General features: G+C 41.3%; 1 protein-coding gene across 1 annotated transcript; it reads left to right on the top strand.

Moving 5' to 3' along the window:
• The first annotated feature begins 4,801 nt into the window (after positions 1 to 4,801).
• Positions 4,802 to 24,960, top strand: klf13 (Kruppel like factor 13). Its single transcript, XM_079450708.1, has 2 exons — positions 4,802 to 5,878; positions 20,219 to 24,960. The coding sequence occupies exons 1-2, from the start codon at positions 5,449 to 5,451 to the stop codon at positions 20,542 to 20,544; spliced, it is 756 nt and encodes a 251-aa protein (XP_079306834.1). The 5' UTR covers positions 4,802 to 5,448; the 3' UTR covers positions 20,545 to 24,960.
• The last annotated feature ends 303 nt before the right edge of the window (positions 24,961 to 25,263 follow it).

Here is a 25,263-nt window from a genome sequence, read left to right as displayed (position 1 = left end):
TAAAATACAAATAAATCGTAGATGTGTCCTATGATGTGCATGGCGAAATACATGTTAATATTACATGGTTTTATATGCATAATATTTATATTAGTTATACAAAATAGCATTACAATTAAAAGATCTACATTTTTGCATATTAGTCTGTCAACTACCCATTTTGTATTTATTTGTAAGTTATTTAATTTTCAATGTTTTAATATTGTTATTCCTATCAGAGCTGGCTGGTTTATTTCGAGGCTTAAAGTCCTAAATGAATAGTAAAAAAACTTCTTGCACTCTGCATGCTAAGAAACTGTTTAGGCTACTAACAACTCTTCTACTAACAAAAATCTTTGGATAAAGAGAAAAGAACATGGTTCATTATATCCATGTATATCCTAAGGACCTGTTATTGTGTGACATATAGCCTACATAGTGCATAGTGTACACAGTGCATAAGCATTAGCTGCTGCGTTTGAATAGGGGGATGCATGAGGCCCTCCACATACGCCACCACTATGCATAATGCACAACCCGGGGTCAAACTGTGCGGTTGAATGGACAGAGGGCAAGGGAGACATACAGATGAAGGCTTTCTCCTCTTCCTCCATCAGCAGTATGCAGCAGTCCTCTCCAACCAGCCTGTTGATTGATGCCTAGTGAATAGAGCTGTTCTTTACGGGCAGCTAGCAGACACAGCTAAAGTGTGTTTGTTTCATTTAGCTCTTTTCGCTTGTATTGTGTGAACTAGACAAAGCCTTTCTCTACAGCATTGTGATGGAGAGGGTTACCGCTCGATCTGCAGGCATCCGCCACATAAAATCAATCAATGCTTAGCACGCCACTGATTTCTGCTAGTTAGCATAACTAATGTGATCTACTTGAGGACTTTTATGATGAATGGGGTAGATACATTAATAGCGCTAAAGCAAACGCTGTTGAATTGTTAACCTATGAAGTGATAACGATACAAGATTTTATCATTGAATACAATGGTTTCAATTTGGGGTTTCGAATACCATCTTCATTTCCTGCTCGAAACACAAGTTAAAGTACCACCGTAATGTGCTGTGAATGACAATGATTGTATTACAAAGAAAGAAAGTTGATATAAGAAAGTTGATATGCATATCAATATCTTTGTGGCATGTGCAACCTGAATATCAAGCTGGATCAGAGCCAACCTCTGGACACTGAAGAAAATTGCAGTTTGGACTCAAGTTTTCTTTCTTCTGTGAGAAATATTTAACTTATAGCTAGTTTATATGCAAACCCTGTGACCATAAGAGCAGAATGCGGAATTTACATCCCACACCCATGGTGTTCATTTAGATTTTTGCTCATGTGACCATAAGTTTAGGTGCCAATAGAAGTGTGGTGTTCGGAACTATTTAACACATTTTGCAAAATCACAGGAAAAAAGAACTGAACTTTACAAGGTGGCGATATCTTATGAATTAATATGATGTAACAAAAACATACAGTAATTTAAAAAGCAAGCCTGAAGCTCCACCCCTAAACACATCTGTTCAGATTGTACAAAACAACGAGTTTGTACAAATTATTATGCCTCCATTAATTTAGCTTCTGTCCCGAAAGAATTTACGTATTTACTAAGCGCGCTGTGTAGAGAATTTTGTCCGGTTAGGACTACTGCAGAAACAACATGTTTGGTGAATTCCATGTCAGGGGACCTGCTGTATACACCAAAAAAATGGTGAAATAAAGCACTAAAAGTGATTCTATGATCGTAATTATATGGGGAACCACTTTTACTGCTATGCTTCAGTGGTTCTTCAGAGGTTCTATAGGGGTGAACGAGGTGCTAAAAAGCACAGTTTCCGTATAAAGAACCTGTCAAGCCCCTGTATGGTTCTTCAGCGGTTCTATGTAGCACCTCAGTCATACAAAAGAACCGCTGAAGAACCCCTCAAGCACCAAAAAATGATTCTTTATAGCACTAAAAGTGGTTCCCCTATGATTACGAGACAAGAACCACACTAAGTGCTATTTGGCACAATGTTTTGAGTGTATATAGATAGAAGTAGTTCATTCTAAGGTAATAAAAACATAACGCTTCATTTTGAAAGGTCTTTTATACACCTCTGAACACTAAGTAATTTATATTATATTGCATTTCTGTCAATAGCTCTTCAAAAAAACCTACAATGGACCTTTAAGCATGTATAGCAAAATGACATGATATACATGAAACCATGTTTTACATGTTAAACCTGTTGTAGTATCATTCTTAACACTTCACGATTCATTTACCTCCTTGTCAGCAGTTCATTTAGAGCATAAAGGTTTTGGACAGGCTGTCTGTCTATATCTTAATGTTAACTCTAGTGCTATACTCCTCAGTTCTGGAACAGACAAAACAATAGCAAGGCATCTGGCTAAAGCTTAGCTCTGATAAGGTCCCAAGCTGCTAATGTACTCTTAAGTAAGATGTTTGTTCTGGGTCATTTGAGATACAACAGTTCAGAACAACGTGATCCGCCGTAGTCAACGAGGTCAAAATCTTGCCAAGGACATGGTTTGAAATGTCAACATGCAAAGTCATTATGCAAGTTATGGGCACAGTTGACATTATTGAGGAAGTTCACACCGACTATTATTGCCAGGATGGGATTTGTTTTGTAAGTGTGAGTCACGACTCGCGTGAGGGGGCACTCCCCTTTTCTCCGTCCCCAGCCTTTCACAACAAGCGCTGCTCAGTCCTCAGAGGGTTTTTGTTGCTGTTTTCTTTGGGTGCTGATCTGAGACCAGTTCTGTGGTTTCTCTCTTGATGGTTAAGATGATGATAGGGCTGAGACGTAGCTGATACTAGATCAACACGAAATTGCACTTTCTACTCCACAGACGAACAGGAAGAGACTTGTTGTATTGCATGATGGGAAATGATATGTGTTTCCAACTGTAGATCAATAGAGCAGTGCTAAACCGCAATTACTAAACAGCCACTGAGTTTCACATGTGTTACACTTGCTGAATTGACATTCCAATGCTACCCTGAATTTAATATGAAACCCTAAAACAATACACAAACTACATTTATAACCAAAAACAGGAGAAAGAAAGAGACTGTAAAACATGTAAAATATAAGCAGAAGTTATCTGAATCAACCCTTGGTGAGAATTTCAAACATTCTACAGCTTTCACGGAAAAGAGACAAACCATACGGTATTGTGTGACCTTCGGTCTTTTGAGGTGTGTTCGCCAATCGGTCATTCAGATCACGTTGTTAAGAAGCGTGCAGACGGTTGGTGATTATAAGAAATATCGTATATTTAAAGCTCCCTTATAATTTTCCCTCCTCGCCCGTCCGCTAAGAGAAAGAAATAACACGGGTCAGAACAGAATAACATAACCGCTGTTACTTCACAATGACTTTGCTTTGGTAGCCGAACAACACTGGCCCCCATTGACTTTCATTGTATGGACACAAAACCACTGATACATTTCTCAGAATACACATGTGATTATGCCTCATTCATAAATGTGAAACTGTCAAAATGCGCGACATATATATTCCACGTTTCTTTAAAAAAAAAATTATCAGCCAACTACATACGGTCCTTGTGCTCTAGGACAGCATGGCCTTGATCGGTCTGCTCCACCTGCCAGCGCGGTCATGCCGTCCTCACAAACTGTACTTAAGACCAATGGAACTGCATCTGCACAGTCATCAGTAATAACGCACGGCCTCACAATAAGGTGATATTTTTGATACTATGCAGGCAGGAGAATAGCTGACTCATCTTATTTGTGTGGTGATATTGAGAATGTGATTCAACCTACACCCGAAACATTTCATCTCAGATCGAGCTTGATTTATAACCAGAGAGCTGAAAGAGTGGATTTGTTTGACGTGTGGGTGCATTGAAAATCATAAACCATTTCAGACAGGGTACAATTCATTCTGTATTCAGGTGCATTAATACATCATTAATACATGCAGTGCTGTTATAGTGCATTGTGATATCACAGAGCAAACTATTTTTAGACTCTATGGTAGGCCTACAGAACACATTCAGGTCTAAACTATTGTGTAAAGAGTTACAATTCCTGTTATTTTTCTGCTGGGGTGGGGGTTGCATTTACTTCCATTTGAGATTTCAGGCAGCCATTTTGAGAAATAGGAACTGCCTTCTGGTCGTAATGATGTGAGAGGATTTGCCACATGAAATGCAAGAACACCAAGTACGTGCGGTGGTGAAAGAATATGTAAAGTAATACAACCAGATGGCCCTGTGAATGCCATGGAGCCTTGCTCCCGATGAACACTTTCCAGAGAGGCCTATTGTGAACGGGGATGAAAGAGACTACATGCTTTCCCACAAGAGAACAGTGCATCATTAGAGTTGAAGTGATGGGCCTTCTCTATCTCCCCTCCTACCTTCATATAAGAAAAGATGAAGTTACTGCTTAAAAGCTGATCTTCAGTTTCACCCCCACAGTCTGCAAGTGAAATAGAGGAATATAAATATGTTTTCCAGTCTGGGATTCGGTCTCATTTATTTTGACATATTTTGTCAGTTCAAGGCCCTTGGACTGCTTAATATTTTGCCTCTGACTTAATGTGGAAGACATTTTGCAGTACGAGTACATTTAATATGCACTTGTGAAAAGAGTGTACTACACGACCAGCCCAACAGCTTACAGCAGGTCAGAGGTCTGTCATGTGAAAGATGTTTTATTGTACACAGTCTCTGTAACAGATGAACCAATGAGTCAGTGAGACTAACCTGTTTTCTTTTAGATCAATTGTCTCTACTATGAAAATATACACATAAATTTGATGCATTCATTTGAGAGATGACTTTATTTAAAAGTACTTACAGGTATACGTTCGCATATCAGTATATAGCACATGTTAAATGTATACATTGATGACAATACACAGCATGCTTCAAAATTAAATTCCATCCCACTATGTATATTAAAAAAAAGGTTATTTCTGCATCGATGTACTTACTAAACTTTCTCTGATACTTTGTTAAAGTTTTGGGGGCGAGGAACGTAGAGCACTGAGGGACACGTCGCCATCCAATGATCGCGCGCTCGCTCTGACGACGTTGCCAAACGCTACCGGCCGACACGCCCCCAGCATGGATACAATCAGCTCTAATCGGCGCACGGCATACTGTCACTTTAACGTCGTGAGGACTACAGCCACGATGGGAGTTTTCATATTGAATCAAGACAAGTTTTCAACGCTCGCATCACCGGAAACTTATCTCTAGAGAGAGAAAGCAGTCGGCGTTGCGCGTTCACGGCTCGATCTCGCATGAATTGCGTGCAGGATGTCAGTGTTGCCGAAAAGCCGGTAAGATTAGTGCAAAGTGAGTTTGCTGCCTCTTCAGCATCACACAAAGGGATCTACTGAGTTGAATGGTCTGGTGTCTTTGAGTCTGAATGTCATAAAGAAACATTGGGGCATTTTTTTCTTTTTCAACGAGATGGATCACTTCGCAGCAGAGTGCCTTGTGTCAATGTCCAGCCAAGCAATAGTTCACGAGATCAAGCCCGAAACTGCGACCGCGCAGAGAAACGAAGACACCAAGGAGCACCTGAAAGACAACGCTTCTCTCTTTGTGGTGGCCAGGATTTTGGCGGATTTTAATCAGCAGACCCCCGCCAATTTTGCCGAGCAGGCAATAATAAAGGAAGAGTGCGTGACACCGACACCAGCCCTGACCAGAGATGATGGGAACTCTGCCACACCTACCACCATCACCGCCGACTCTTCACTTAAACAAAGAAGCAAACGATTTAGGGGTCGAATTGAGCAAGAAGCCCCGCAGAAAAAGCACAAATGCCACTATTCAGGTTGCGAAAAAGTTTACGGCAAATCGTCCCATCTCAAAGCCCACCTAAGGACACATACAGGTCAGTTTTCATTCCTGCCAAGTGTGTTTGCGTTTCGCGCGTCAAGTGTAAACATTGAAACTACTCGGGGGAATGAAATAAAACACAACGACACGCGACGCGTTCGCGTTTGTGCAGTTCAGCACATCGTGTACCGCAAGCTTGTAGTTGACGGGACAACTGTTGTGTCGCGTGGAAACGCGCCCGATATCGCGATATCTCGAATTAAACCATATATTTACGCGTGGACACAGTTATTTTAGAGGAAAGAAGTGTTATTTCGTTGAGGCAAGAAGCATGGTAAATAGTGTCACGCCCACAAAGGTATATGGTAAACAGCAACAGTTCTCCCCCAGTGCCTCGCCTATATCCCCCCTCGGCAAACTCCACACACACATGCCCAATAATCCATTTACAACATATGCGCGTACACGTGCATACGAATGAAATCACATCAAATAAAGCCAGCTCACATATATCGCGGACTTTGCGTAGGAAAAAGTAAACGAAATGAAACGAAGCACTCCGTGATGTAATCGCACGTTAAAGCATGTCTATATTTTCAGGAGGCGTTGTTGGTGGTCATCGTAGTCAACTGGTCGCGGTGCAGGCGGCTCTGATTCATCCCCCCCAAAAAACTGCAGACGCGCGCGATTGAACTTTTTAACGTTAGACGTATTGCGGGGGATTTAAAGACACGTAAAACGAATAAAAGATGGGGGGTTGGTGAGACTTCTGCGGTTGCTGGTTTGACTGTTCTTTGTTGTGATGTGCCACACCCCCGTCAGACAGACTGCCAGCTGATCTGGCCAGCAACAGACTCGACCAGACGAGCTCAGAGCCGCGGTCTGCCCTCGGCGCATACCTCAAAATCTCTTTCCCCCCTTTAATAACGGTGGGAAAATATTTTAGAGAAAAATCACACGTTTTGCACCACAGCTTTACACGAATTGACGTGCACGACACGCATCGTGTTATCAATGCCAGACAATAGAAAGACCCGACAGAAAACTCGGCGATAAAATGAAACTAGGTCTTGACACCTATAGCCATACATCAGAGATAAACCACAGAAGGGTGTAAATACTTAAAGGATTTACTGAAACACGTTCTGGTTACATAAACTGATGAATGTGGGATATGTAGATGTGTTTAAGTACATTTAGGCCTATGTTAAAGATAGAGTTTCTTTGTCTGAACTTGGGCTATGTATGAATGTATAATGGTTAAAATTCAGAGACATCACGTTGCCTTTGTGCCAATTCTGCATTTTTTTACATTTGCTCGGAGAACTTTGTTTTTTAAGAGCATAATTAACTTCTTAGCTGACACATTTGATAAACTAATACAGGCTTTTGAGCAACATCCAGTGAGCTTCTTGGGCCGGGTAATAATGCAAAGAATATCACATATATATCATGCATAACATAGCTTTAAACTAGTTTCTGACTCGAGGTGGGTGTGTCGTCTGCTCAGTTGCCGTTCCTTTGAATTTTACTCCGCTTGATAATAGGTTTAGTCTTTTTACAGTGTATATAATGACATGTTTATGTCAGCACTCACACACCACATACCACCCTCATTTGAGACATATTGTCCTGTAAAACTCCTGCGTGTTTATTTAACTCTAGTCGCGTTCCATGTATCTGCTTTTGTGTTGACATGTCAAAATAAGTCATCTAGAGTAGATAAACAGCACAATTTACTGTGTTTGATTTAGTTTCTGCAACTTCCCTCTCTTTCACTTGTGTTATTCTCTAGATTGCTAGACTTCAATAGAGTTTCGCTCTAGTCACTATTCTGCAACCGGGCCATGATTCGGTTAAACAATGAGCGTTCCATCTCATTTGTTTTGGTAATCAGAGAATGTGGGTCATTTGAGTTCAGCAGCTCAGGCTCAGCCAACCTGCACAGTTCTGGGCGCCTTTCTTAAGCACTCAGCAGATTTTCCATCAGTCTCTACCAATAGAGCAAAGAGAGGATAAATCCTTCTCCCAGAGACGCACCTTTTTGAACTGAAGGGGGAACACATTGTTATTAAAACATACTTTGGGGAGCCAAGAGTACTGAAGACCTCGGTTGACTTCAGCAACGCCCTTAATTCCCTGCTGGCTTTGGTTTGAACCCTGCTTTTAATCATTTGTATAGCTCCAGCAAAAATTGGGCACATGGTTACATCCAGACCAGATATATAAGAGCATGGTGTTGCAGATGTGTTTAACATCATATACAGTAAGATAAAGATTGGGCACTTGCTCTGCATCCAGCGAGATGCCGCCATGCTAGCCAAGCTACGTTGATTAACAATATCTGAAATGTGCAACAGGTGTTGATGTGTGTTTTTATTATTATTCAAATCAACTTTTTGCATGTCACAAGCATGTAGTCCTTGAAATAAGATGAATAAAGCTTTTTCAGAGTCCATGCGAGTGCACTTTGCCTTTCCATTCGATGAGTACATTGAGGGGAAGGGGTGGGGCCAGACATCACATGTGCTAGCTTGCTGCAGGAAGGCAGCGTTTTATGATGGAGCTGGAGCAGATGTACTGTCATGATCAAAAGTAACGTCTTGGTTTAATGCTTTGAAATGCTCTGCGGCACACATGCAACTGCAGTTGTTTAAATAGTTGTTCAGTAATAATCTTTAACGGAAGGAATATTTGTCTTTCTGCTTTAAAAGGTTGCATTGTTAGGTTAGGAAAGATAATCATGTCAGCGTAGGGCCCGTTTTATTTAACTTTACAATCGTTCGTTACTAGCTCGTCCTTGCAAGAGCACTTGTTTGCAGACTGAAATGACCCTGTTCACTAACTCTCTTAGACCACACATGTTTGCCAAACTAACTATTTTAGGCTGTAGGGCAGTTTCTAGTTTTGTTTTGTTTTTTTGTAAGTTTTTACCCTGTGCAATTCTGTGGTAACTTGTGGTTAAAGCATGTCCCTCACTGTGATAAGGTTTGTGGCATAACCTTCCAGTGACCTTCAAAGGACGATTTCTGTACTGTCTGGCTGTTCTGGCAGGTGAACGTTTTGTCTGGGTGGATCCTTAATTTTGATCTCCACTTAACTGCGGTTTATAGTCACATTAAGATGAGATTTTGGCCTTGGAAATATTAAGCATAATATTTGACATATGTGTAAGAGCCATATAAATATCAAAACAACGACACCGTGGAAAGTTGGAGAAGGTAGAAAGAACGAACTGTTTCAATTTTAAGAACATTTGGCTGGATACGGAAAGACTCATTAATCATTCTCATAAGCAGATGGACAGAATCTAAGACAAGCTTGGGCTGCATTCAGTGGGCTGTTAACCTTAATGATGCGCAATATGCTTGCTGTCGATAATTTTTAACGTTCTCATTATTGTAATGCACTGCACTTGACATGTGATGAGAAAAGGAACTATGCATTAGCCAGTTGTAGGTATGTATGCAGATTTAATGGGTGTGGGGCCATCCGGGAACAAAAAAAGGTTTTTGTGAAACCTGCAAGTTTTACGTCAAAAAGAGGAAGTAACATGACTTGACGAGGCCGCCAAGGCCATGGCTTTGACGCATTCTGGCTGTTCGGTATGCAGAGAAAGACATTTTGTCCTTTTGGTACACGTGACTTCTGATAAGTTTAGTTCCCTTCACTTTAGAAGTGTTTTGCATGCAGTACCTAGCATGCAACTCAAAGTTAAATAGTTGTTTTATCACTGTAACAGTTCATTATGAAAAATATATGCATGTTAAATTGCAAAAATAAAATTTTCTCTGAAACTTTTTCATATAATTCATAATAGTTCTAAGGTATCTTAATTGCTGAAATAAAGTTTGTTGCATTTACAAATTGCACTCTTCTGCAAACCCATGACAGAGCCTCGTGATCAGAACGGGTACACACTGCCCCATGTTCTGGATTAATCCCCCTCGCCCAATAATCTAATCTACTCGCTGTACAACTCCGTAATGTCATCTGGGCCCAGTTACCAGACTCATTATCCTGATTGGGATACTCCTATATCGCTAGTCCTTGTGAATATTTGCATAAAAGTGGAAAGGCATGTTACCACATCAAGCACACCAAGTACTTGAGAGAATCTTGAATATTGATAGCACGGCTCAGATCTTTCTCTTGTGCAGGGGAGATTAAATAAAATCACCTCCGAGGTTTTGTAATCCTCCCATTCTCTCCTGAATTGAGACGATAAGTACGAACGCGCAGAGCGGTACGATGTTGAAAATGAGGGTAAATGTGGTACACAAATTGCTCATTGTGCTGTCTGGGTTGGTGAAGTGAAGGGGAACACAGCAGGTTGAGGGTCTAAGGTTACCAGACAGCTTTGTCTGATCTCCAGCGAATATGGGGAGGCAGGGTTCCTCTGCAACTCAAACGGCTTGTCCTTGGCTGTAGAGAACGACAAGTTTTATCACAAATTAACAAGCAAGATTGGCTAAAGAAGCTTTGTCGGGGGAGGATGCTAAGACATTGTCAAAACAAAACTGATGACCTCACACTTATCCTTCACAAGCTACATTGGGCCATTTTTAAAATGCAAGATAAAGCAACCGAAATACATGTTGAGGATTGGGCCTGTAGACCTATTGTCTTGTATTATGACATATGTGGTTAGGTTGACAAAGAATGATCTCATTTTAAGTCATGTCTGTTGGGGGAAAACCTCTAACTCGTATGGGCAGGGTCACCATCTTAAGTTCATGCTGTCGCCGTATGTTGCTCGTAAATACATACGATTCAAACACCATCAACATAGACATTAACAAAAGCCATAATGACATATTTCACAGTTGACCTACAACTTTGTTTTGGCTGTGAACCCTTACAGTCTTACATTGTGGATTTAAGGCCTTGCTCCATCTCCTGGGGCTTGGTATAGAATTTATTGTATAGACCGAAAACTGCAGGTCGGCAAATAATCTAACCTAAACAATAGATCGGACTGCTGGTTCCAGCACACATTAGGGTAGCGAGTTCCTAGAGCACCTCCACGCCCCTGTTTACAGTGAATGCATGCAAAATTAAAGTGATTTGTCAGGCAATTTTTTCCTTTTCAGTATGTTGGATGTTAAGAGATGCAGTCATCCTGCCCATGGCTCAGGTGGAAGGGGTAAAGAGGATGGGTGTGACTCGGGTACGCATCTCTAAACCTGGGCAGAATGCCACAGGCGTAGTGAAGAGGTGATGGCTTTACGGCAGGGATTCTGTCCTCCATGACTAAAACTATTTTCCCTTCCACACCCCTGGCCTGCTACCTTAAATGTATGTTAGAAATGATGCACAAGGTTGCACAGGTTTGGCTGACCCTCTTGCCATTCAGGATGTGCACCGGCTTCCCTCATTGGAAATCATTTTATTTTGGGCAGGGATCATATGCTTTTTTCTGTCTGCACCTGTGTTTACTTTTTGTGCGTACATATAAACAAAGAGATGAGGTAAAGTATGTAATTGAAGTAAAATTGGATGAATTAGGTTTCTTTATAGCCATGTTCTGGTAAAGTCTTTCTTTCAGTTTTTTTGCCGCCCTGTGTGACTGGTAGAAAGCATGCATTGTTGCATCTCTCTCTCAGATATGATAGGCTGTAGTGGTGAAGCCCCATGGGTGTTTCATCATGCGCTCATCCACCCTTTTGCAGTCATCCATCTCTCCTAAAGCAGCCCTCACTGACGGGAATACAGCTCTTTTATTTTTCATGCTATGAAGAAAAGCATACATTCTTCATCTGTCACAAAACCAACACGGCAACTCCGAATTTGCTATACGTTAGACCACGTCTGTCATGTTTAATGCACCGGAGTTGGTATTAAGCAGCCACTTCCTATAAGCACCTCTCATACTCTGCTGAGCTCATGTGTACTTTAGTTCGCTTTGGCAGAGTCTTATGAAAGCCAGTCTGTTCCTACCCAACCCTCCCCCATTGCCCTCTGTCCTCTCCACCCGCCCATAGGGCCTTAAGGTGAAATGCTGAGGCATTGTATAGTTGGAGCTCTTTGCTTTCCTTCATTAGCTACATACGGGTGTCGATTTCTCAGGGCAGGAAAGAGGGTATCTGCTGTATTTCTTTTACTTCCTGAAGCGTGAGCTATCGGCTTAAGGTCTCACGCTAGCTCGTTGCGGGGCGCTAACTCTGCAGTTGGTGGGTGGGGACGTACTGTATGCAGAGGCTGGAGTGTGGGGGTGGGTACAGGGTGGGATCTGTTGTCAAAGCTTTGCATTGATGTAGGTCATTTGCTCAACTGCATCTTCTGGCAGCATGATTTGTAGATTTTTCTGATGCACCACCAATGCATGCATTTGGGTGTTTGAGATGGGAACGGAAAGAAAAAGAGAGAGAGGTTGTTCTCAACTGTGTGCCAGACCTCGGGTTGCCTCCCAGGCTTTTATATTGACATTAGCGCTTGCTAGGGAGATGTTTGACCCTTACTGTCCAATAAATCTGTATGTGGAGGATCCTGGCCTGTGTGCTCTGCCAGGCGTGGTTGCGGGATGAAAAGGACCATTCAGTGGACAGTCAGTGTTCGGGCAGGGGACGGGGGGTGTGACGGTTGCACTGGGTATTGCGCATTAGAGGGAAGACACTGCTGTCAATGGTGTCTTAAGTACTGAGGCTAAACTTTCAGTATCTTAAGGGTTGTTTATATTCTAATAAATAACAGGATTTGGAAAGGGGAAGCTTGTTTAAGGACCAGCCTTCACAGGCACTTTTACCAGTTTATACTGGATTTAGTTTGGTGTACTAAGATTTACTGTGTCGTGTCTGTATACAGGAGGCATGGATGACAGCCTAACACGCCCTGCCCTGCCCTTCCCTTCCCAGTTACTGTTTACAGGCTTATAAAAGCAGCTGTCTTCATGCCCTTTGTTTAACAGGATTAAAATAATCAGGCCTTCCCGTTTTCTAGCTCATTTTCAGGGTTAAAATGATGAGTAGGTCAATGCTGGGAAATGTGCTCCTCTCACAAGGTGGGAAAAAAAGGAGAGGGAACATAAATCTGCAGTAGTTGTGGCTGCTTCCTCGTATAATACGTTTTAGACCATGGGCACACATATGCTGTATAGGCTGGGAGGAGTGAGTTATGTCTACTCGCCTCGGAGGACTTGATTGAAACGCCTCATAGCGAATACTATCCCGTCTGCCACAGCCAGGGCTATTGTCCACATTTCCCAACAGCAGGAGGATAATGTGCGACTTGAAAGGCAAGTGGTTTAGTAGCGTTTTCCAACTAAGACAAAAGATGATGATAAATTCAACACATTCGTTGCTTTTGTCACCGTATCTCCAGACGTGTTCGGTCAAAGCCCGATTTTTGCACCTGACCTATACGTAATTTCTCTAATATACCCATCTCCATTAGCATTAATCCTCACTTTGTGTTGGCTGGCACGAACACAACACCAAAAATTTGATCTGACTCACAGAGTCTAAGTGTGGTTAGACAACCTGCCCTCACCCCCTTCCTTCACAAACACACGCACATGTACTTCTGTGTTTTTGTTCCATTCCCACACTCGACTCTAAATGCTGTAATCCGGGTCAACCAACAGGAAAGATTTTTGGTCCGTCAGCAGTCAACCCTTCATACGCTTCTTATTAAGTTGCGTCTAAGATATGATGATAATTCCCCTTTGCTAAATTGCCCAGTGCTGTAATGTCCAAGCTATGTTTGAGCTCAAGTTGTGTGTTTTTTGGGTCTCCAATGAACTCACTTGGCAACCGTACTCAAATGTAGGGTGTGACCCATATTTCTTTCCCAGCATGGTTGCTGATGGGATTGCGTCCACTCCCATAATTCCCTGCATCAGTGGGGTAGCGATGAGTTCATTGAGTGATGCTCGTTAAAGCATTGGTGAAAAAAATAAAACTAAATTGATGTGCTAAAACGAGCATAGAACTTTCTGGCAAAAATGAGGATTTAGGAAGCAGGGATTGAAAAGAAGCCAGTCTAAGTTTGCCTCCGTTTCCAAAGCAGTCTTGTCATTACCCGACCATTGAGAGTCTGGGCTGGCAGACTCCTGCTTGACCCACCAGGAATAAATTACAACCTAGTGAGTGCTGCAGCTGCATTTGTGGTGCAGTTTTGGAGATCAGATTTCTCATGGTTTGCCATGGATAACGTACCAGGCACGCTTAGGGTGCATGCTAGGCCTGAGGCTAGGACACTGTGAAAGGCAGTGTGCTCCAATTCAGAACATCTGATCTAATCATGATATTCATCATCTGCAACATTGGGTCTGTTACATGTGATATTTTAACATAAAAATAGTAAAACCATTAAAATATGGAAAAGGTCGTCAATTAGCAATATAGACAACTCTATTGCCTTAGATTTCATAAGGTGCTGCTATCTACATTTTGGTATATGGGTTATTCCAAATTACGGATTAATTAAGGTATGTTTTGGCAGTCTTTTCTGAACATGATGTACACTATAGGTAAAAAACAATTTAAACGCATACTCACTTATTAGAAAAAAACACAGTAAATTTATCAGAACTGTGGAATAACACAAATGGTACTATGAATTTTGTTGAAAAATCTAAAAAAGACATATTTTCTGCATGAAATTTGCTGTAATGAGAGGATGCTTTTAAACAGTGTTGTCATCTTTTCTGAGCTCTTTTAGGCAGCATTTTTTTTGTAAAAGTCAAGAATTTCAAAGACATTTTTGTTAAACAAACTTTTAGTTTGTAATGACACTTTTTTTAATTGCACAATTATATTCTTGTCTACAAAACTAATTTCAGACATTTAAGCAAACACCTTCAGACCAAAACGTTTTAAGATGAGAAGCACTGTTCACCCACGTGTTCTGAAACTTTTGACCCTGCGTCTGCCAAATGCCTAAATGTAAATATACTGTTTCAGCGGCAAGAATATAAACAAATGTTATGTGGCCCAAACTTAACTTCCGGTAGTCCTCCGGCGGAGGGAACTCCGCAAAGAATCACTAATTGTTGAGTAGATTTAATTTGCTATGATTAAATTCAATAAAATATTATTAAAACATTATATTAAAAAATTATATTACTAGCCAAACCGATAACCAAACACATACCTGAAGCTTACTTCGGGCTAGGTGTGTGCGTCCGACGAAACCGTCTATATATTGATCCATTTCAAGGCCTTTTTTTAATTTATACAAAAAAATGTGTATGTTGGAATAATTATATTGTCAACCAAACTGTTTTCAAACATCTAAAACATTTGATGGGTTATGCAGGGCTTTTATGCTATTAGCAAGGTTCAGCTTGCACTGGGCCTCCTGACTTTTACAACTCGAAATGAATTAAGTTAAAATGTAGTGCAAGGATTCTTCTGTTTGCTCGGCTTGTCCTCCATTTTATGTGGTTCATTGTGTGATGTCTCTAAGGGATGTAATGATGGTGTCTTGAGGGCAAATGCAAAGTCTTCGTATGAAAATTATGTTTGCTGTCCACCAACTATAGTAAGGCGTGGACTGGAGAAAACCACAGTGGTTAGGATTTGTTTCCATGACTGATTGCCTGTCTTACTGCCTTCCCTGTCTTTCTCTCACACTGGCTGTGTTTCTCCATCACACTACCTACGTCTCCCTGTTTCAATGGCCTAATGGTTGAAGAAACCTGAGGAATGTTATCTCGTTCACCCAGAGATGCTGGTCGCTCTTGTTGGAACAGGCGAACGACACCAAGTCTTCCAGATCGGCATTCAGTCTGCACTTGTGTTGCCTTGATAGTGCCATGATCAGATGTCTGTACCTTAGACCGTTTACCTAAAAGGCCTCCTTCTCCCGTTTCCTAATGATATATCACAAAGGCCAGCTGGGAGTCCGAAGCTGTTCCTTCTGTGATATCAAGTCGTGTGCTCGTGACGAGAGTTTATTTACTGACCCAGTGGCCCCTAAAGGGAACAGTTATGTAAGGCTGCTGTTCGTAACATATTGGTATCGCATCTGAAGGGAAACACGGTTGCTCAACTACCTTAGCTATGGGATGTCTGTACAAGCTACTGTGATGTAACCGCAGCAAAGGGTAACTGGGTCAATGTGTCCGTTGGTTGCGGGAGTTGAATCCAAAGCCTCTCCTAATTTCCATCCCTTGCTGCAAAGACATGGGTGCATGGAGTGCTGGCACCAAACCATAGAGAAAAACCCCATAAGTAAAAGCACAGAGCCACATTGCATGTTTACAAGATTTACATATTTTGTGGCAGATTCTTGCATTTGCATGAACAGCACGATGCAGTTGCACCATGGGCTACGGCCTTGTTTTCCCCATAGATGACAAAATATGAAGTATTTAGAATGTCCCCAGTGTCACCCTTTAGGATCTTGACGCGCTGGCAACAACTGCCGTCTGTTATGAAACTGCCACACGCTGGACAACACAAGCACTTACATAAGTCTGCTTCATACCCACGTCAGGAGTGCCCTCGTTCATAATGATATTCCTGGAATTGTGCCCCATTTAAAATGTTCGGCTTGGTGGTGTGACCCTGGCTAAGAACATTGCATTTAAATGTCCTTTTGTTATGAAATCCTGTTTTGTGTAACAGTTTCTCACACACCAGGTACTTGCACATTAGCCTCAGGAGAGTTCTGGACTAGCACAGTCAAGTGTGCAGAATTGAAGACTGAATGTTATCTGGCATTAACAACCTTATACTTTGATTTACAACCCTAAAACCATGTATAATGCTAAAGTAAAAACACAATGGCCAATTAACTGTAAATAATCTTCACATTTACGGTGAAAACTGTAAAATTGTCAAGACAACATTGCATTATTTTACAATCAAATAAAATCTAAATTATAAAATGTAGAAAGTATGATTTTACTGTATTAATAATATTATATGTGTATTTTTACACTAATATATTGTTAAAATTGTTTTTAGTAACTTTACATTTGATGATATTTCATTTGAAATGTCATGTTTCTTTTTTGTTTTGCCAGCTATGCACATTAGGGCATTTTATGTTACATTTGATGCGGTTTGGTTTAATTAATGTTAAAAGCATTATTTGTCTTACTCATCGTGGAGATTTGAGTTTGTGTCCATGGCACTGTGTATAATATAAGTATTGTATACAATACACCTATACAAGTATTGGTCAATGATCTATTAAAAAGGCCTCTTGTCATGAACTTGAATTCATCATGTGGTACTATTATCAGTCACAAAACAGATTTTGGTTATTAATTATATAAGTTAATGAAATACACAGCTACAATTTTTGAAAATTCATAACCATGTTAAACATCGTGAAGAATTGTAAAATATACAGAAATGTCCATAATGTATAACATTGTGCTCCAGTATTTTTGACATTTTTGAACAGTTTTACCATTTTATTTTACAGTTTATCTGTCATATAGAAGTATAGAATATTCAAGTACTGAAGCTGTCTTCAGTTCTGTTTATTGCTCAAATGTTCAGAATACCCTGTAGTCTGCTCACGCTTCGTTCAAAATGGTTAAACCTGCGCCTGTGCGCCGTATTGCACTCGCTGGTCACTCACGCCTGCACGACAACCAGCCCTGCTCGTCTCTGTTTTTAACCTGTGAAATATTCATGCTAAAGCAACTCTTATTCCTTTGCTGGGTAGCGTCACACTTTTTTTAAAACCGTATAACTCACAATTTACAACCTCGAGTTCCCACAGACTCCTCCGTTCATTAATTCGATTGTAAATTACGGGTTGGCTTCTGTCATCCCTCAAGGGGGAATCTCATCCCATCCAGCGTTCCAGCCCAAATGTTCTTTAAGAGACGAGCCAATGTTAGATCTTCTCTATTTATGTTTATCATTCACAATCATGTCTAGAATGAGGATGTTTAAAGAAGGCCAAACAACAGTGACCCTATTAGGTTAATTCATACGGGTGTGTCAAGTCTGAGGGTTAGATGATTTAAATTGTGGTTTTGTATATTTTCCACGTTTGTATGTGTGGAGCAAATGAGTATTGTGTTTTCGTGGGAATGATAGCGCAAGTGTTTATTTGCGTTACTAAGTGTTTGCATGAGTGATGTGTTTGTGGTGTTGTGTACTGATGTAGGTTAACCTGCATAGATGGCAAAAATATATGGTAATATGTTAGAAAATATAAATCAATATAATAAATAATAGTTTCCATATTGTAATCAATTGCTTTTATTATAATCAAATATATGTTTTATTAATTGAATAAATTATTTTATTTTATTTAAATATATTAACAGTTAATATTAAAGGAAAATATTTTCTTCGCCTTAAGGTGTTTGTTACACAAAGCTTAATCATAGACATCCATATTCTCAAGTCTGCATGGTATGTCATTTGGTTTCGTTTTTCCATCGGTGCGTTACGCATGCGTGTGGTGGGAGCAGTTCTGTGTGAAAGCCAGCGACAGGTCTTAGATTTAGACACGGGCAGTCTAGACTTGCTTTGCCTGCTGTTCTTGCCTTCATAATCTAACCACAGTTGGGGGAAGGGACCCAAACAGAGCTGCCGTCCCACACATAAATTTGCCATCACGTACATGTACGTTTGAAGTTGTTTTTAAGTGGAAGCCGCTAAACAATGGCAGCAGCATTAAGCTGTCTGGATCGCTGTGTACTTTGCCTGTTCTGTTCAATTTAACCGGGTAATGAGTGAAATGTCTGGCTTTTGCCTTTCAAACATTGAAAATGATTCACACATATAATATGCAAACACAGGAGCAGTTGTGGCCTAGTGGTTAGAGCAGACTCGTAACCAAAAGGTCACTGGTTCGATTCTCAGAGCCAGCAGGTAGCGACCTAACCCTGTTTGCTTCCCGAGCGCTGCAGTGAAAGTTGCCCACTCCTACGGGTGTGTTTGTTCACGACTCGCAGTGCGTGTGGATACTCACTGGTTGGGTTAAATGCAGAGGTCACAATTCGGTTATGGGTCACCATGACTGACAAATAGGTCACTTTCACATATAGTTCACACATACCTCACTTATACATACTTCACTTATACATTGTTCAACAGGGTGAAAATGTCTATTTAAAAGCTGACGAAATAAGAAAAGCGGATCTTTCTATCGCAATTTGACCTGTGTAACTTCGATATATGCTGTATCACGGTATATCGGTATACTGCATCTGTATGTTTCATGTGAAGAAACCAAACCGAGATATATGGTCCCATCTGGCGTTGGGTAGAATTGTGTCAAAGCCTACTTTTATTGCCTGATCGGGAACGGGGTAGGGTATAATTTCCCATGCTCTTGAGGCGCTGATAGTTTCATGTCAGAGTGCAAGCTGAGGCAGGGTACTATGGTAAAGCCCATTAACCTGCATAATTAAACTATGTCTGTCTCAGCAACATGTGGTAGTGATGTGGGAACAAAAAATCTTCGCTAAATTCGCAAGCTATTTTGATGTGTTCCAATAACACATACAATACATCAGCGTGTCAAGGGCTTCTCAAGGGATACGTGTCCTGCTAGCATTCCCAATTAGCATGATGCAATGCTTCGAGTGGTTGAACATATGGTTCAATTTTAATGCAGTGCATTCTGGTTTTAATGTGTGACCTGTTTTCAGCTTGGCTATTGTAAAAACGTTTTTCGCAGACTTTTGTAGGGTTCTATAGAGCTCATAAATAGTTGTGCAGCATCAGACCTTTCACGTCTGTTTCAAAAGTGCCCATTTTGAGATCCAAAAGCCGCTTGTGGACCCCTGCGTGACCTGATTTTCAATGGACCAGGTCATCCCCCATGGTTTGTGTTGTCATAGCTGAGAGTTGATTCTTGAGTCTGTGATGGTTTAACTTTTGTAGAGTGTAACAGGGTTGACTCTGGCGCTTTATGGGCCCTGAGTGCTTTTGTGGGGTTTTTTGTGCACTGCTCTTGGTTCAACTTTTGCTTTCTTGTATCTTTGGAACAGTCATGAAATGTGAAACCCCAAAACTGGTTCTAGATCAGTGTAAAAGGCCATATTATATCAATGAGGCATTTCTGCCTAACTTATAGGGGGTGGTGTAGAATAAAAAAGTGCGCAGTAGGGCTTTCAGTGCTGAAAGATTCATTTTCCTGGGCTGGTAAAAACAAGTCTAGGTTCAGTTGGCATAGTCACCCCTGTTTATCACTGCTAGCGACACATGGTGGTGTTTATGACGTGGTCTCTTTAACACCTTCTTGTTTGGAGCAGGTTTATTTTTGTTCAGCAAATCAAAGACATATGTTCTGAAACATGCAAGGTAACGACTTATTTATAGATGACACAAATAGTTATTTGCAGATGATAAAGCAGTCTATAGGAATGTAAAGTGTCTGCTTCGTCTGTGTTTTGAAAAACAAGTTTTATGTCTTTGTGATAACGAAAAGGTTGAGTAGACACTAACATTTATGTGTTTTGCTTATGTCACAGGAGAACGCCCCTTTCCTTGCACCTGGCCCGACTGCAGTAAGAAGTTCGCTCGCTCTGACGAGCTGGCACGGCACTATCGCACCCACACGGGCGAGAAGAAGTTTGGCTGCCCCCTGTGCGACAAACGATTCATGAGGAGCGACCACCTGATGAAGCACGCACGTCGCCACTCCGACTTCCAGCCGGCCATGCTGAAGAGGCAACACGGGGCAGGCAACGCTACAGTCTCCGGCAGCACGCGCCCCGGCTCCCTCAGCGATTACAGTCGCTCCGACGCATCAAGCCCCACCCTTAGCCCCGCCCTCAGCCCAGCCAACTCGCCTTAACCTGACCGCACTTTTCGCCACAGCGCCCGGGTCTCGCCAGGCTTTTTGTTTTCCTTCCCTAAAAAATGACTGGTGGCATTAGCGCCTATGCTAACACCCCCCCCCCCCCTTCGCTCGCTGTGGTGTACTCTACTGTACATAACTGCTTCTTGTAGTGCAATTTTCTTGTGCAAACCCTAAAAGAGAAAAACGACACAAAAAAGAAAATGCCTTTTCCACATGGCAATATTTACACAATGTACCATATGTCTGTATTTTTATAGCTTCTGGCCGCGGCCTCTGTTCCATTTATGTTTTTGTTTTGTTTCTTTAATATAGAAGCCGCTCTTGTTCATGTGAACAACAAAGTTGAAAGGTTTGACAGGTAAACTACGTTTCATGTTTCTTTTATTTAAAACGGGTGAGGGACGGGGGCACACATACACCTCAGGATCCAGAACAGTTTCTTTCTCCTTTAATATTCACGTTGACTGCACAATACAAGCATCGCTTTACTCGGAAATTCGACAGAGGTCGGATTTCGCGCCCTGCTCAGGAATGGCCTCATTAGCTTGAAAGAATGAAGAGAAACATAAGTAAAGAAACAGCCTTACACTCGGACGAAAAGAAACTTTGCACTCTTGTTTTTGATCAGTTTTCACATCGGGGGAACAGATTTTGGGTTGTAACAGTCGTTTAGAATCAGCTCTTATTTTTTATTGTTGATTTTTTTTGTAAATCTGTCAACGAGTGTCAGAACCGACCACAAGATATGAAGGGTTGGCATAGTTGTTATTAAGACTGGAAATGACTCAAACTTTATTTTCAACCAGCAAACCTTGTACAAAGCCGTGCTGGGTCCTAGTTTCAAAGGGAATCCTCTCGAATGTAGTGATGGGTCCGCCTTTACATGCACGAGCCGCCCCGATGTGGAGAACAGACAGCTTCAACTCCTCTCAGTGGACTAAATGAAAACTCCCCTTCGAATTTCAGAGGCTAAAGTTTCAAAGCAGCTGTTTCCTCAATAAAAACAGCACATTCATCAACTTCAGGGTTTTTTCGCTACAGTATACAACACATTCAGACAGACTTTCTGGGCTGAAGTAAAGCAAAAAGCACATGAGCAAAATGCACCAAAGGCCAAGGTGCGAACGAGAGAACGGAGAAGTTTTTGCCCAAAGGAAGCAGGGAGGTAGTGAGGGAGGGGTGTTGGCATCCTCTCAGGTAACAGCAGAAGCCCTGGCCCTATGCAAAGCTCCATCTGCAGAGGCCTTCCACTTAGGAAACTGCATCAACCCACACAGGGCTATTCATAGCACACTAGCCAGGGAGACGAGAGCTATTATGGTGCAGCTTTACGCACTCATCTCACTTGCTTGACGTGTCGAGAATGAGTGGGAGTTAAAGGGAAATAAGGATGAAGAGCTAAAGCAAACATTTAAGTTCTTACATTGTGTACTGACCAGGTGCCATGCGAAAAAGCGAAGTGAAAACATGTAAAATATCACTAGTTAGACATCGGTTTACAACTCAATGAGAACTAAAGTGTATATGTTAAGGTAGCCGGACAATGGGCGGTGAGAAAAGAAACATCCCACCCTGAGAACAAAGACAGCTATCTGCAGGAGGCAGGAACAAGGGGGTTGACCCATAGCGAGACAGATAAAGACTGGGAGGCTTTATCACGAGCTGAGCACTCTTGCAGAGGAAACACCCAGTCAGCTCCCTCAGAAACAAACTTCCCATCCACTCCCACCAACAGCAACCCACAATGCAGTGCGGTAGGGAAAATGGCATCATCTGATTGGACACTATTCAAGCAGCATACAAAGGGGGTGGGGTTATAATAGAGGAAGTCAGGGTCAGCAGCTCGGAGACAATGGCTGTGATAAGTTATCTTGTCAGACGTGAGAATGTTGGAGATTGAGGAAATTCACCGGCCAGTGTTTTTTTGGCACTGTGGGCAACTAGATTCTCTCTTCTCCATCTTTGAAATTACTGTACTTCTCTCTTCTCCTTCTTTTGAAATTACTGTACTTTACAAGCTTTTCCACAAGCACAGGGAAACCTTCACACACACTCTTTTTACTGTCGCGGCCTCGCTGTTACGTCAGCGTGACCACTAAATACATTACCTCAATGAACCATACAAGCAGCTGCTTTCAAACTTGACTCTCATTAAAAGGGGGCTTTAAAAAAACTCTGATTACTACTAACTTTGTACATATGTTCATACATATCTGTCAGTTTACCGTCCATGGTTGCTACAGTCGGGGAAGAAGGGTCACTGTGAGAATCTCTGCGTTTTTAGCCCCAACCGCGCTCGCTCAGGCGAAAGACACACAGAACCCTTTAGGAAGTCCAGCACCGCTATGAAAACTATTGTGGCGCTGCTTCTTTCTGTCACATGTTCCCACACTGATGCAATCTTCTTAAAATGACACTTTTCAGTTGTCTTTTTAAATTCATAAGCTCATTAATCAACACCAGCCATAATGAAGTCTCATGCCTTTTATTTCTCCTCGCTAAAATTCCAATACAGAATGACCAGCATCACAGCTGCCCAGCTGGACGAGGGCTCCAGGGCTTGACAAGCAGGTGGGGAGGCCTGTGAATGCCAGGCCTTGTCCCCCCTTTATCCTTCCTAGCCCCCCCCCGATCCCCCTCCCTGGGGCCCCTCATAATCACGGCTTTCTTTCGTTCTTTCAAGTAAAAAAACACCCCCAAACAAAATAAACAGTGCCACGACAGCAGTGTTTCTGCAATAAAACCGCACGGTGAGCCGCGTGCGGACACGCCCTCAAGGTACCCCTCTAAAGCGATCAGTGAGTTTAGCTAGGTGGCTTTTGAAAAGGCATTCCTTTCTTAGAATTTCGTATTTACTGGTGAGCGTGTGCAAGAAATTTCAATCGTATAGCCATTTATAGTAGCTCTGTTCAATTGCCCTTCATTGTATCTGTGAATATACAGCGCTGCTGGTCAGTGGAGAGTTTCATAGGTTACAAGGGCAATGAAAGGCCTGAAATCCTCTTTGTTAGTACTTCAAATTCAGTAAGACTGGTGCCAGCATCTGTTAGGTACCATTAAGTAAACCTGTAAAACTCTGTAGGCAACAAAAATCTCACATTTGGGTACTGGTTAAAATAAACGAAACAAAGTATATATATTTTCCTGATAAAACTTACTGAAGAAAAGTATTTTCTCAACTTAAAACCATTCACAGTTTGGGTTTGTATGGGTTAACACATATGTACGCTCTTAGGTTTGTATTTTTCACTGTATCAATACTACTTGAATGAAACGCAAGACCATTGAACAGTTGAAAACATGTCAAGGTCATGACAGGTCCCAACCCCAGCAATCACAAATCGTTGGAACATTGTATTAATTTCTCATTCATTTTTAAATATGTCTGCGTTGGGTTGTATTTTTCGGATTATTTTATTATTTTATATTATGTTATTATTGACGTATACTGTTGGTGTTTCATAAGTCTCATCTATCTGCTGCGCCAATGCTTGCGCTAGCTGAGAGAGCGCTGTCAATATCAGCATATAGATGTGTAACCTCCCCCTTTTTAGAAGTATGGAGGGATGTAGAATGAGAAAGAGGGAAATATCCTCCCGCCTCAAATGCATTGGATGAAACCCAATGCTGATACTCCTGTTCAATATCGCATAACCATAGAGACCACATCATTGTGAGTAGATAGTCAAACATTCATTTTGTTTGTTGTATTTTTCTTTGTTATTTAACTTCACCTCTGTGTTCATAATGTTTCATTTAAAATGTACCTCTATAAAAATCAGTAAAGGTTATGGTTCTTTTTTGATGTGGCTAGGAAGGGAGTGTTGTTGGAATCCATATCTGAAAGAATTGTACATGTAAAGACAATATTTTTATGAATTATCAGGGTTTAACAACACACAAAGGATCATACTAAAGTAAATCATTGCATAAACGTCCCAGCTCATTAAGTAATGTATTTGTTTTGAATTCGACTGCTAGCATCTGCATACATTTAGCACAGACATGGCAAGGCGTTGATCCTACATTTGACAAACCGCATGTGAATGAGTGCCAAAGGCATTAGAAGGGATCTTTATTTCACCACAAACCTATAGACAATTCTACAGTGATACGTAAATGACCGTGTACAGTTTTTCTATGAGTGATGTACATTTTTAAGTGTATGTAGCCGAGTGAATGGTGTGTGCTGTATTAGATGCGCAAGTATTTTTATTATTTTGGCGTGATCTTGATGTACTTTGATTATATTGTTTTTCTTTAGTTACGTTTTACATTTGTCACTGTACAGTAAAGAACAAATGCATATTCGTGAAAACTCGGACAGTAACCTGTTCACCATGTTAAGCAAAAGCTCAACCATTCCAAAGGATTGCAATTACGTTTGCTATAAATTTGCTGCTTATATCCAACCAATGCATCAAAGCTTCATTTCTTGTATGTATTTATTTTACAATTACTCCTTTTGACTGTGATGTATGTACTACATGACTCTTCTTGTCCGGTACTTAACCTTTATTTGTCCTTTTTCTGTTGTGTAGACAACGTTTATTTCTCTTATCGTCTACGCGGTCTGTCATGACTTAGCCATGCCACGTTCTGATAAATTAAGCAGAATCAAAACCCTCTCAGAGAATAAACAAGACAAGATGGCTTCCAAGTCTGTGCGCTTAGTTATCAGATAAATATAATCTTCCCCTGCAAAGTGACATC

Source organism: Barbatula barbatula, assembly GCF_947034865.1.
Source record: "Barbatula barbatula genome assembly, chromosome: 25".
NCBI lineage: Eukaryota > Metazoa > Chordata > Actinopteri > Cypriniformes > Nemacheilidae > Barbatula > Barbatula barbatula.
Note: the sequence above shows the minus strand (reverse complement) of the source record. Positions and strands in the feature narration are given on the sequence as shown.

What these genes read in the sequence shown, in the direction of transcription:
- klf13 (XM_079450708.1), top strand. Translation starts at nt 5,449, where the DNA reads ATGGATCACTTCGCAGCAGAGTGCCTTGTGTCAATGTCCAGCCAAGCA. An exon ending in CCACCTAAGGACACATACAG is followed by an intron (nt 5,879 to 20,218) that starts GTCAGTTTTCAT and finishes CTTATGTCACAG; the next exon opens with GAGAACGCCCCTTTCCTTGC.